At 43.4% G+C, this 13,998-nt stretch overlaps 1 protein-coding gene across 1 annotated transcript in view; it reads right to left on the bottom strand.

Annotated features, from left to right (window-relative positions):
• The window catches only part of TTC28 (tetratricopeptide repeat domain 28), a 651,841-nt gene extending 640,986 nt beyond the window's left edge, over positions 1-10,855 (bottom strand). The window contains exon 1 of the mRNA XM_036874395.1: positions 10,635-10,855. Coding sequence (XP_036730290.1) covers positions 10,635-10,709 — 75 coding nt within the window. The 5' untranslated portion in view covers positions 10,710-10,855. The remainder of the gene's footprint in view (positions 1-10,634) is intronic.
• Positions 10,856-13,998: the final 3,143 nt, after the last annotated feature.

Genomic DNA, 13,998 nt, shown 5'->3' with positions numbered 1-13,998 from the left:
AGTAGTTGTGGCTTGCGGGCTGTAGAGCTCAGGCTCAGTAGTTGTGGCACACAGGCTTAATTGCTCCGCGGCATGCGGGATCTTCCTGGGCCAGGGCTCAAACCCGTGTCCCTTGCATTGGCAGGCAGATTCTTAACCACTGCGCCACCAGGGAAGCCCGCTTTGACCATCTTAATTAAACCTGTGGCTCAAGCATTAGTGGGCTGCAAAGCTTGTCATGTCAGCAGAAGAACAGCCCAGCCAGGGTTTGAGTGGTCGGTTCTTCATGGGATACTTGATATACCATGTTCCTCATCTAGGCCTGTGGATGAGGAGGTGGAAGTAAGGCCAACTCGAGGCCCTCGAGGGGAGGGGAGTTTTTCTGCAAAGGGCCAGTAGTAAATATTTTAGACTTTGTGGGCCATACCGCCTCTGTTGCAAATAAACTCTGCCCTTGTAGCACATTATTTACTAAACAGGCAGTAGGCTAGATTTGACATGGGTTTGCCACCCTCTGCTGTAGAACCACATCTTCCTTCCAATGGCATGACGTTCACAAATAGATAGTCTTGTTAGTGTGTCCTTCAAGGAATGGTTTGGCAACCGTGCAAAGCTGCCTAAGGGTCTCTTTGGTCTACACTTAAATACATAAATGCATTTTATCTACATGAAACATAGATAATATTATCAAGAATTAGTCTGGGAACTTCCCTGGTGGTCCAGTGGTTAAGAATCCACCCGCCAATGCAGGGGACACGGGTTCGATCCCTGGTCGGGGAACTAAGATCCCACAAGCCGCGGGGCAACTAAGCCCGCGTGCCGCAATGAAAGGTCCCACGTACCTGCAACTAAGACCCGATGGCAGCCAAAAATAAAAGTTAGTTTTAAAAAGTTAGTAACTGTTTTAAAAAAAAATGAATTAGTCTGGTATTAAACACTAACCACATGTTCAGCTCCACCTTGATGAAGTGGAGCATTTTAAATTTATTCCTGAACAGCTGCTCTCCTGTCACCGGAAGCAGCTTCCCTTCCCTTTTTGGATCTTTGGAAATTCAGTTTAAGTTCTTGATACATTTCCAGAAGAAAAAAAATTTTTTTTAAGTCTCTGGATCAAGGAAGATTAAAATAGAAAATTCGGATGAAAAATTCTGAGAAACAGCATTAAAATTCTTAGAGAGACTTGCTTGTTTATAAGTGAAAAAATTCAGGGTTCTGAACCAAGGTTTAAGTACTACTCCTAGAGCTTTGCATCCTCCCTTGTCATTGTCTAAGAATTTATATCTTGTGAATCCTGATCCAGTTATACTCAGTTAACGTTTCAGGATTTATGGATCTTCTGAAGGCTAATGAACCACAGCAGCTGTCTGGCTTAATGGTACTGGGGAATATCAGTACAATCTCCAGCCCCCTCACAATTTACAAGAAGAACGAGTTTCTTGTCTGAACACACACAGGGAGTCCTTTAAGTAAATAATTACAAAGCAAGCAAATGTCCTGATTAGTTTGGGTGCTTCTGAAAAGAAGGAGAAAATGAAAGGAGTGTTTGAAATATGCCTGTAGACAATCTTCCATCCTTTGGAACAAAGATCAAAACCGAAACAATCTGACCACAAAAAAAAATCAGATAAACAAATTTGCTTCAAACAATGTCTTTGGAGGAACTTCAAAGAAACTTTACCTTACCTGTTGCCATCAGCTGGAAAGGCCACTGGACCTCCCAGCAAACCATTTCTTTTTTTTTTCTTTTTTTTTGGCTGCACAGCACGGCATGTGGGATCTTAGTTGCTAGACCAGGGATCGAACCCATGCCCCCTGCATTGGAAGCACGGAATCTTAACCACTGGACCGCCAAGGAAGTCCTGAGCAAACATTTCTGATTGGGGGAATAAATTTAAAAGACTTTATTTCTGAGACATGGGTTCTGAGTCAGTGGAATTACTTATTTTTCCCCTCTCTTCCAAATTCTTTCCCTTTTAGTCTAAACTCCAAGTTTAGCTGGACTTCTAAATCCAGGAACCCTTTCAAGTGTTCCCTGACAAAGCCCTATGGGAGGGATGCTTCTAGACCTCTGAAAGGTTAGCAGCCCTGTTTGGGTTAAAGTTTCTGACTGAGTGAAGGAAATTAAGCACCCACCTCCTAACCCCACATCGTTCTTAATATGGCATCAGAACAAGTCAGAAGTTTTGACTAATTTGTGACTGCTCCAGTGTCAAATAGGCCTGGTGTTATGGACTGAATGTGTCCCCCCCAAAATTCGTATGTTGACTCCCTAACCTCCTGTGTGGCTGTATTTGGAGATGGTGCCTCTAGGGAAGTAATTAAGGATAAATGAGGTTGTAAAGGTGAAGCCCTGGTTTTATAGATTAGTGTCCTTATAAGAAAAACACCCTTGCTCAGTCTTCCCACACTCATGCACCAGGGAAAGGCCCTTTGAGAAAGCCAGGGAGACGCCTACCATCTACAAACCAGGGAGAGACTCCTCAACGGATAGTGAAACTGACTCTGACCGCACCTTGATCTTGGACTTCCAGCCTCCAGACTGTGAGGAAATTAATTTCTGTCGTTTAAGACACCCAATCTGTGATATTTTGTTATGGCAGCCTGAGCAGACTAATACACCTGGGTTTTTTTGTTTGTTTGTTTATTTTATTTTTGGTTGCATTGGGTTTTTGTTGCTGCACGCGGGCTTTTCTCTGGTTGCAGTGAGCGGGGGCTACTCTTCGTTGTGGTGCGCGGGCTTCTCATTGCAGTGGCTTCTCGTTGCGGAGCACGGGCTCTAGGTGTGTGGGCTTCAGTAGTTGTGGCACGTGGGCTTCAGTAGTTGTGGCACACGGGCTTCAGTAGTTGTGGCACGCAGGCTCCGTAGTTGTGGCGCACGGGCTTAGTTGCTCCGCGGCATGTGGGATATTCCTGGACCAGGGCTCGAACCTGTGTCCCCTGCATTGGCAGGCGGATTCTTAACCACTGCACCACCAGGGAAGCCCCTACACCTGGTTTTGAATTACAGCTCTGCCACTAATTTGCTGTAAGTCCATGATTGTGCTAAGCTTCATTTCCTCATCTTTAAAATGGTGATAATAATAATAGTACCACACTCACAGGGTCATTGTGAAGATTAAATGGAATAAATTATGCAAATTGTTTAGCCCAGTGCATGGCACATAAGCACTCAAATGTGATTTTTTAAATGGTAATGACTACTTTTGTTTTTATTTTGGCAACAAAGTAATGCCTTTCACTGCAGAGTAAATATTCTCCTTTCAACAAAGGTTCAAGCACCTACTTTGTGTAACAGAATGCTCTAACCTGAGAGAGTAACACAGAACAGTGAGATGCTTCCTGTCTATTTGGGGAGAAGACTTTTACACCAATAACCAAAGCAATGATAGAAGTTCCCATTTGCTGTGCACTAACTGTGTGCCAGGCACTATGGGCAGTACTTTGCATGATTCCATCAAATTAAACCCAATTCCACCCATTTTACAGATGAAGAAACAAGCTCCCAGAAGGTAAGAGAGTCAAGAGCAGGGCTTCAAACCCAGGCCTGTCTGCAAAGCCTCTGCTCTTAGGGAGTCTGAACCGGCCAAGATTAAGTACCAGCCAAGGGACTAAACAATCTTTACAAGAGGGGCCATTTACCAGGGCCTGCTCCATGCCAAGCCAAAGCAGTATCTGATCCAAGTCTCTGTTTCCAAAGTTTGCACATACAGCTTCACTGGGCACAGGGAAAGATCACTCCCAGGTGTGGTAACCAGGGAAGAAGTCTTCAGGGAAGAGGGGAAGTGGCATCCAGACAAGCAGAGAGAGACTGTGTCAGGTGTCCCCAAGACCACCCCCAGTTTCAACGACTCAAGGGGAGAACCCACAGGACTCGGTACATAGTCCTACTCATGGCTATGAATTATTACAGCAAAAGGATACAAAGTTAAATCAACAAAGAGAAAAGGCACGTGGGGTGAAGTCTGACGGAAACCAGGCACAAGCTTCCAAGGCTCCTTTCCCTAGTGCAATCACAGAGAACACACTTAATTCCCCGGCAACAAGTTGTGACAACACGTGTGAAAATGCTGTCTGCAAGGGAAGCTTGTTAGAAACTCAGTACCCAGAGTTTTTCTTTGGTGCTGGTCACATAAGCACTCTTTGTCTAGCATGTGCCAAAATTCCAGACTCCAAGAAAGAAAACAGGTATTCAGCATAAATTACATTGTACAAACAATTTAGGCAGAGTGAGCCACTCTTATCAGTTCTGGAAATAGGGAAACCCTCCCCAAATCCAAGTTCCCAGACACCAGCCAAGGGCCAACCTTGTAAGCAGGACTTTATAAGGATGTGCAATCTTGGGGCTGCTGGGTTAACACTTTTCTGCACAGAAGCCAAGGGGCGGTCCTGTCACAGTTGAGGGAATTATATAACAAGTAATCTATAATCAGAGAGGAAAGCACCTCCGTTGCAAAAGGGCTTTTTCCTGTCTCCGTGGCCTCCACCAGGCAAAGAGAAAGATGCTGCTGAGTGGACAAAGCAGTCATGACACGTAGTGTGCTCAGCAGCAAGTGACATATAGCTGCAGCAGACTCAGACCTAAAGCTTTGCTTTGACAAAGAATTCCTTTGGTTCTGTCACTTTTGATAACATGTTGGATATATCAGATGTGGCCAGATGAAAAAACAAAGAGAAGACACCATCTTTTCCTTTCTAGGTATCAGTGTTGGGAGGCAAGAGAGACTCAGCAGAGTTCAGAGGGGTGAGGGCTCCAGGGAGGAAACACACACGGGTGACGGTGGCGGAAGTGGCTGCTATCAGAGAGGGGTGAGGTCTTTGAAGAATTTCGAGCACACGCCCCATCTCAAAGCTGGGGAGGAGGTGGGAGATGCTACTCAACCCTGGTAATTGCTGCCATGGCGAGATTCAGACGTGGTGTTGACAATCTCTGGATTGTTTCAAGAGAAGGTGGAACTGGGATTTTAATAGGAAATTTCCCTGGGGCTGCCCATGGAAACACCAAGCAAGAAAGAGCTAAGTCAGCTGGGGAAAGGAGAGAGGTGAGAAAGGGCTGCAGAGGAAGTAATATGAGAGCAGTTGGGTAAAAAAATGAGACAGTTCACCCAGTGAACCAAGGAAGGAAGAATTTCGGTTACAAATTATATTTGTGATACTGCAGATTTCAGAGAATCAGACAGAATTGGTTTTTGTATCTGGTAGTTCCTCTTACTCACTGTATGACCTTGAGCAGTTAAGTTCTCTAGGTTTCATTTTTCTCATCTGTAAGACAAGGATAACCATAGCACCAACCTCAATCATGACGAAGTAGAGATATGACATCAGGAGGGAAGAGAATATAAAATAATGCACACAAAGTGCTCAGCACAAGGCCTGGCACTACACTCAGCAAATATTAATGGGAAGCATAGAATGAGATGGGGGCAGAGAGGAGGGGTCCCTAACCTTGACCAGTGAGCTAAATCTTGAAGGATTAGAGGCATTTGCATTTTCAAGTAGGTTAGCAGGAGAAATGGCATGCATGCAAGTAAAGAAGAATCTTACTGCAACAGGGTGAGGGTGGGAGTGGGGAAGGGGTAGAGATACTATTGAGAAGGAGGCAGCCAGAGCAGGAGGAGCAGTGTAGACATTGGAGTAAAGGAGACCCATCTGGGGACTTCAGTAGAGTTGAGAGCTGATGTTTTCTGAACAAAGGCAGCATTATGGTAAGGGGACAGTAAGTGGACAGATTCAACAGCATTCTAGGAGATGGGACCATTAGGACTTGGCTGCTAATAGGGCTATGATGAGGGCTGAGTTAAGGGGACTCAAGTGTCTGGTGTGAGCACTGGGAGGATGGAGAGGCCTTGACCCAGGAAGAGGGGCTGCAGCTTGCGGTGGGGGGGCGCTGAGCTCCACTTGGACAGGTTGTATTTGTGACCTTGGAACTTCCTGTAGATGTTCGATAGGCAACTGGAGGATGGCTTGCAGCTGAGGAAGACTGTCTGGGCAGGAGACACAGATCTGGTGGGTGGGCATTTAATAAGCATGTTACACTCCGCTTCTCACTGAATCCTCAAATGGGCCCTTTCAGGCAAGAACTATCATCCCCGTTTCATGGATGGAGAAACTAAGGCTTTGAAGAGCAGAGTAGCTCTTCCAAGTTCACATAGTAATAGTTTGGGGGAAAATCAAACTTGGGTCGCTAACTTCAGAAAATGGGCAGCTGGTACACAGTGTAGGTTTGGGAAGATGAAAAAGTTCTGAAGGTGGATGGTGGTGATGGTTGCACAACACGAATGTGCTTAATGCCACTGAATTGTGCACTTAAAATTGTACACTTAAAAAGGGTCAAAAGGGTAAATTTTATGTTATATATATTTTACCACAATAAAAAAAAAGAAAGAAGGAAAATGTGGTCTTGACCACCAATTATATTGCAAGTGTTGGCTGAGGAGCCATCATTTCTCTCTATGCTGTTTTTATAATGTTTGCTTTCATCCCTATGATAATATTTTCTATTTTGTCTGGCTTCCTTAGTTTCAAATTCTCAGAGGAGAGGAAACCTCACTATAACACCTATGAATCTCTTAGTCACAAGAGTTACCAAATTCCCTAGGAAATTTGGTATATATTAGGTATACATATATATATTAGAAAAAAATAGCACATACCAGTAACAAGCAAGGTAGTTTGTAACACACATTGACCTAAGCCAACTCGGTCATGCATAACTATAGGGTTCCTTTCAGTAAGTGTCAGAAACCACCAAGACTATGAGATAGGTGAGGTTGGCTATTCCCCCACTACCTTTCTACTGGGTTTGTTTTTTTAAAAAGTTGCATTGAGATATATATACCATGAAGCTCACCTATGCAAAGTGTATGTACAATTCAATGGTTTTTAGCCTATTTACAGAGCTGTGCAACCATCACCAGGATCTAATTTTATTTTTTTTAATTTATTTACTTATTTATTTATTTTTGCCTACACTGGGTCTTTGTTGCTGTGCGTGGGCTTTCTCTAGTTGCGGCAGGCGGGGGCTACTCTTCGCTGCAGTGTGCTGGCTTCTCATTGCAGTGGCTTCTCTTGTTGTGGAGCACGGGCTCTAGGTGTGAGGGCTTCAGTAGTTGTGGCATGCGGGCTCAGTAGTTGTGGCTCACGGGCTCTAGAGCGCAGGCTCAGTAGTTGTGGCACATGGGCTTAGTTGCTCCTCGGCATGTGGGATCTTCCCGGACCAGGGCTCAAACCCGTGTCCCCTGCATTGGCAGGCGGATTCTTAACCACTGTGCCACCAGGGAAGTCCAGGATCTAATTTTAGAACATTTTTGTCATCTCAAAAAGGAATTTATACCTTTCCCAACCCACCTCCCCTTCCCCTCCCCACCGCCTGCCCTAGGCAAATAATAATCTATATATTTGCCTAGTCTGGACATTTCACATAATGGATAAATGGTCTTTTGTGACTGACTTCTTTCACTTAGCATAAATGTACACGTTTTTGTGTGGGCATATATTTTATTTTTCTTGAACATATGCCTAGGAGTGGAATTTTATATGGTAACCCTGTGTTTAATCTGTTGAGGAACTGCCAAACTGTTTTCCAAAGTGGTTGTACCATTTACAATCTCACCAGCAGTGTATGAAGGTTCCAATTTCTCCACACTCTTGTAAACACTTGTTATTGTCTGTCTTTTTAATTTTAGCCATCTTGGTAGGTATAAAGTGGTACCTCATCTTGATTTGCATTTCTGACTAATGTTGTTGAACATATTTTCATGTACTTACTAGCCATTTGTACATCTTTTTTGAAGAAATGTCAATTCACATCCTTTGCCCATTTTATAACTGGGTTGTCTTTTTATTTGTTTATTTATTTATTTATTGGCTGCGTCAGGTCTTAGTTGTGACACGCAGGCTCTTCGTTGTTGTGCGCGGGCTTCTCTCTAGTTGTGGCGCGCGGGCTTAGTTGCCCCGTGGCATGTGGGATCTTAGTTCCCCAACCAGGGGTCGAACTGGCGTCCCCTGCATTTCAAGGTGGATTCTTAACTGCTGGACTACCAGGGAAGTCCCTGGGTTGTCTTTTTATTGCTGAGTTGTAAGAATTTTTTTTATGTGTTCTGGATACAAGTCCCTTATTGGATATATGACTTGCAAATATTTTCTCCCATTTTGTGAGCCATCTTTTCACTTTCTTGATGATATCCTTTGAACCACATTTCTTTTTAATTTTGATGAAGCCCAACTTATAAATCTTTTCTTATCCTTTTGGTGTCATATCTAAGAAGCCATTACCTAACCCAAGGTCACAAATATTTACTTCTAAATGTTTTCCTCCATTTTGAGTTAATTTTTATGTATGATGTGAAGCAGGGGTCCAACCTCGCTCTTGCAAGTGACTATCCAGTTGTCCCCAAATCATTGTTGAACAGTCCATCCCCCCCACATTGAATTGTCTTGGCACCCTTGTTGAAAATTAACTGATCATAAATGTAGTACATTTCTGCATTCTGAATACTATTCTGTAGATCCATATGTCTATCCTTATACCAGTACCCCACTGTTTTGAAATTGGAAAGTGTGTTGAGAAGCTGGAGCCGGTGTATTAAATTAAGAATATGCAGATTAGGACCTGCTGAATAAGGGGGCTCAAACCACCCACTTGGGATCCCCAGGTGGTTCCCTCAGCATCCGAGCTCCCACTTTGGGGAAGTGAAACCCATGGGGTGATTTTGATTAAAGGCAAAGTTTCAATATACCCACACAAAGGAAGTAAAGTCACAAGAATTTTTACTTATAGATCCCAGAAAGGGAGGTGGTTTACAATGAGCTGGGGGAAAGGCAGTCCTCCACCCCAGGTCAGGAGTAAGCAGGAGATAGAGAGCAGGGTAGTAAGCACCTATTACTTATTAGGTAGTTGGGGCGGAGGTGACTAACTTTTTACAGGCTTAACTCAAGTGGTTACTTTAAGAGGTGCCCTGGGAAAAGCAAAGTGGGAACTTAACAGCGGGGATGCTAAACTCAAGTCCTTATCTAGATGTTCAGACTCTGGATGTGAGCAGGGTTATCACATTGTAAAATGCCTGGGCACCAGCTCAGAACTCTGTGTGTTTTTCTCATCGCTGAAGAGAGGTTGAATGCACCAACTTTGTTCTTCTTTATTAAGATCATTTGGCTTTCTGGGTCCCTTGCTGTTCTGACACCAGTGCAATACTGCAGTGTAATTCTGACACTAACCACCTACAGTTAGCATCAGACTCCACAAGTTTAAGGGCACAGGATTAGGTCAAACAAGATTTCCCTTATTTCAGATGCCAGCATCACATGGGGTCCTCAGGTCACCTATACTTATGACAGACCAGCTACAAATCCAGGAGGTTCCCGTGACACCTCTTTGGTTCAATAATTCACTAGAATGATTCACAGAACTGAGGAAAAAGTTATGTTTATGATGACAGTTGCATTGTTAGGGATACAAATGAAGTGACACATAGTACAAGGTATGGTAGGGTCCTGAGTGCAGAGTTACCATGCCCTCTCCCCATGGATTCAGGGTGTTTCACCCTCCCAGTATATCAATGTGTTCACCAATCAGAAAGCTCCAATGAGCTTCGGTGTCCAGAGTTTTTATTGGGGTTTTATTGTGCAAATATTATTGATTGAACCACTGGCCGTGTGGTTGGATTCAATCTTCAGTCTCCCTCCTCTCCCTGGGGCTGCGCTGGTCCAAAGCCACAATCCTCTAATCACGTGGGTGGTCTGTTTGGTGACCAGCCCCCATCTGGAGTCACCTCATTCATTAGCATAAACTCAGGAGTGATCTGAGGAGCTCATGAATAACACACACACCTATCACTCAAGAAATTCCGAGGGTTTAGAATCTCCCTCCAGGAACCAGAGACAAAGACCAAATTCTTTTCTTTTAATTATTAATTAATTAATTACTTTTGGCTGCGTTGGGTCTTTGTTACTGCATGTCGTGGGCTTTCTCTAGTTGCAGCGAGTGGGGGCTACTCTTCGTTGCAGTGCGCAAGCTTCTCATTGCGATGGTTTCTCTGTTGCGGAGCACAGGCTCTAGGTGCGCGGGCTTCAGTCGTTGTGGCACGCAGGCTCCGTAGCTGTGGCTCGCATGCTCTAGAGCACAGGCTCAGTAGTTGTGGCGCACGGGCTTAGTTGCTCCACAGCATGTGGGATCTTCCTGGACCAGTGCTCAAACCCATGTCCCCTGCACTGGCAGACAGATTCTTAACCACTGCGCCACCAGGGAAGTCCTAAGTATTTTTCTATATCATCTGAATAGTCAAAATTTATAACAGGGTTGAAACTATGTTAAGTAATTGCATGTGGCTGATCATAATACTCCATCTAAAACATCTGTGCAAAAAAGAGATGTCCAAAACCTATAAAATAACTAGAACGCATCCTATCAAGAAACTGAGTGAAAATAAAATTTATATCTTAAACATGCAGGAAAAGGATTAAACTTAGACAAGGAAAGCATACTTCCAAAGCATAAAAAAAGGAAGCTATTCACTAGTGTACCAGCTCAATGAAGCCATTCCACATCTTGCTGAAGTACAGACTATTAAAAAATTAATAACTGCACTCAGTCAATAAAGTGTTACATTAAAATAAGAAATCAGCACAAAAGATTCCGTGAAAGTAAATGAAATTTCTACCTTTGGCCATTTGGGATTGAGAAGTCGGGCTTTGATTGCATCGTCCAGTGCCTTGTCATACTGCTGGATTTTCATATAGGCTGCAGATCTATTGCCGTATAAGATGCAGTTCTGAGGGTCAACAGCTAGGGCTTCATTGTACAGAACAATAGCTGTGTGGAAATCTCCATCATGACAGGCCTGATTACTCTGACGAACTTTCTCAACAAATTCAGCTTTGCTCAGCACTAGTCCATCAGGACTTCTCCGGCCAACAGTCTTAGCACCAAAGAGAGGAATCTACAAACAAAGAAACTTTGTGAGACAAAGTTTAGATAATCCAGAGAGGTTCCTTGTCTGAATTACAAGAGAACATGGACATTCTTCATAGTCTGCTTTATATTATAGATAACTTTTGTGCCGTGAAAGACAATAAACTTTCCAAGAAGCAGCCAACATAGTACCTTACATACAAATGTATCACTATATATGTATGTGTGTTCACATATATACATATAGTTATAAACATACATATTTATACATGTATATTTTGATTGAGAGAATGAATGAATAAATGCAAAAATGTACTCAGGCTTTTCCTTGGCAATTTAAAGTTATACTAAGAAAACAAGCAAAAGGGACTTCCCTGGTGGCGCAGTGGTTAAGAATCTGCTTGCCGCAGTGGTTAAGAATCCCCCTGCCAAGGCAGGGGACACGGGTTCAATCCCTGGTCCAGGAAGATCCCACATGCCATGGAGCAACTAAGCCCATGCGCCACAAGTTCTGAGCCTGTGCTCTAGAGCCCGTGAGCCACAGCTACTGAAGCCCACGTGCCTAGAACCCATGCTCTGCAAAAAGAGAAGCCACTGCAATGGGAAGCCCGTGAACTGCAATGATGCAATGAGAAGCCCCTGCTTGCCACAACTAGAGAAAGCCCACGCAGTAACAAAGAACTAATGCAGCCAAAAAAAAAAAAATAATAATTAATTAAAAATAAAATCTGCCTGCTAATACAGGGGACACGGATTTGAGCCCTGGTCCAGGAAGATCCCACATGCCGCGGAGCAACTACTGAGCACCACAACTACTGAGCCTGCGTTCTAGAGCCCACGAACCACAACTACTGAGCCCGTGTACCACAACTGCTGAAGCCTGCTCGCCTAGAGCCCAGCTCTGCAACAAGAGAAGCCACTGCAATGAGAAGCCCGTGCACCACAACAAAGAGTAGCCCCCGCTCGCCACAACTAGAGGAAGCCCATGCACAGCAACGAAGATCCAACGCAGCCAAAAATAAATAAATAAATTTAGAAAAAACAAAACAAACCAAAATACAAACCTGTGCAGACAATATGATCTCAATTATGTGAAGATGGTTGCACTTAAGAAATTAATGAAAGGAACAAGATCAAAATATTAACTATGCTGAAGACCTAAATAGACGTTTCTCCAAAGAAGACATACAGATGGCCAAGAGGCACATGAAAAGATGCTCAACATCACTAATTATTAGAGAAATGCAAGTCAAAACTACAATGAGATAGCACCTCACACCGGTCAGAATAGCCATCATCAAAAAATCTACAAACAGGGACTTCCCTGGTGACGCAGTGGTTAAGGATCCACCTGCCAATGCAGGGGACACGGGTTCGAGCCCTGGTCCGGGAAGATCCCACATGCCGTGGACCAACAAAGCCTGTGTGCCACAACTACTGAGCCTGTGCTCTACAGCCTGAGAGCCACAATTACTGAGCCCGCGTGCCTAGAGCCCGTGCTCTGCAACAAGAGAAGCCACCGCAGTGAACATCCCGCGCACCACAGCGAAGAGTAGCCCCCGCTCACTGCAACCAGAGAAAAGCCCACGTGCAGCAATGAAGACCCAACGCAGCCAAAAATAAAATAAATTTTTTAAAAAATCTATCTACCTGCAGACCTGCCAGATTTCCCAGAGCAGAGTGCCTCATTCCTGATCTCTGCCCTGAACTCCTTTCAGAGTGTGTTGAAAGTCAGCTCTTGCAGTGGCTAATGACCTAATCCTTATAAAGCCAGATGGTGAGTGACATTCTTTAGTTAGTATTTGATTTAGGCATCAAGGTAACACTGGCCTCTTATAATGGATTGGGAAAATTTCCCTTCTCTTCTATTTGCTGGAAGAGTTTGTAAAGGATTGCTGTTAATTTTTCTTTAAATATTCAGTAGATTTCACTGGTGAAGCCATGTGGACCTGGTCTTTTCTTTGTAGGAAGATTGTTAATTACTAATTCAGTCTCTTATTATAGGTCTATTCAAAATTTCTATTTCTTCTCAAATCAGTTTTAATTTGTCTTTCTATGAATTTATCCATTTCATATAAATTATCTAATTTGTTGGCATACATTTGTTTATGATTTTCCCTTATAATTCCCTCTTTCATTCCTAATTTTAGTAATTTGAGTCTTTGCTTTCTGTTTCTTGATCCATCTAGCTAAAGGTTTGTCAGTTTGTCAGTTGTGTTAGTCTTCTCAAAGAATCAACTTTTAGTTTCCTTGATTTCTCTCTTTTTTTCTACTCTTTATTTCATTTATTTCTGCTCTAATCTTTATTATTTCCTCCCTTCTCCTTGCTTTGTATTTAGTTTACTCTTCCTTTTTCTAGTTTCTTAAGGTGGAAGTGTTTATAGCTAAATTTCCCTTAGGCATTGCTTTTAGTGAATCCCATAAGTCTTGGTATGTTGTATTTTTGTTTTCATTCATCTCAAAGCATTTCCCAGTTTCCCCTGGGATTTCTTTTTCACCCTTTGGTTCTACTAGGTTTTTTGGGTTTTGTTTTCTTTTTCTACTAGGTTTTTTAAATAAATTTATTTATTTTATTTATTTATTATTTTTGGCTGTGTTGGGTCTTCGTTGCTACGTGTGGGCTTTCTCTAGTTGCAGCGAGTGGGGCTTATCTTGTTGCAGCGAGTGGGGCTTCTCTTGTTGTGGAGCACAGGCTCTAGGGCACACAGGCTTCAGTAGTTGTGGTGAGAGGGCTTCCGTAGTTGTGGCTCGCAGGCCCTAGAGCACAGGCTCAGTAGTTGTGGCACACGGGCTTAGTTGCTCTACGGCATGTGGGATCTTCCCAGACCAGGGCTTGAACCCGTGTTCCCCGCACTGCGCCACCAGGGAAGCCCTCTACTAGGTTTTAATGAAAGCAAGTTTCACAAAAAATTCTTCCTTCAGTAAGGACATTTAGCAAGCAGGCACAAAATAGTGATACGACTTATTCTAGAATCTCCAAGTCCCAGCTCTGTTCCTCTTTGTTTCTCCAAAATTCATTACACAAAAGGTTCATCTGAGGCAAATGAAAAAGTATTCCAGTGGCAGGGTATGACCAAGAACCCTCCCCACCAGTATGGAGCACAGGACTAGTT

The sequence above is a fragment of the Balaenoptera musculus genome, chromosome 14 (assembly GCF_009873245.2).
Source record: "Balaenoptera musculus isolate JJ_BM4_2016_0621 chromosome 14, mBalMus1.pri.v3, whole genome shotgun sequence".
NCBI classification, from domain to species: domain Eukaryota; kingdom Metazoa; phylum Chordata; class Mammalia; order Artiodactyla; family Balaenopteridae; genus Balaenoptera; species Balaenoptera musculus.
This window is presented reverse-complemented; position numbering and strand designations above follow the sequence as displayed.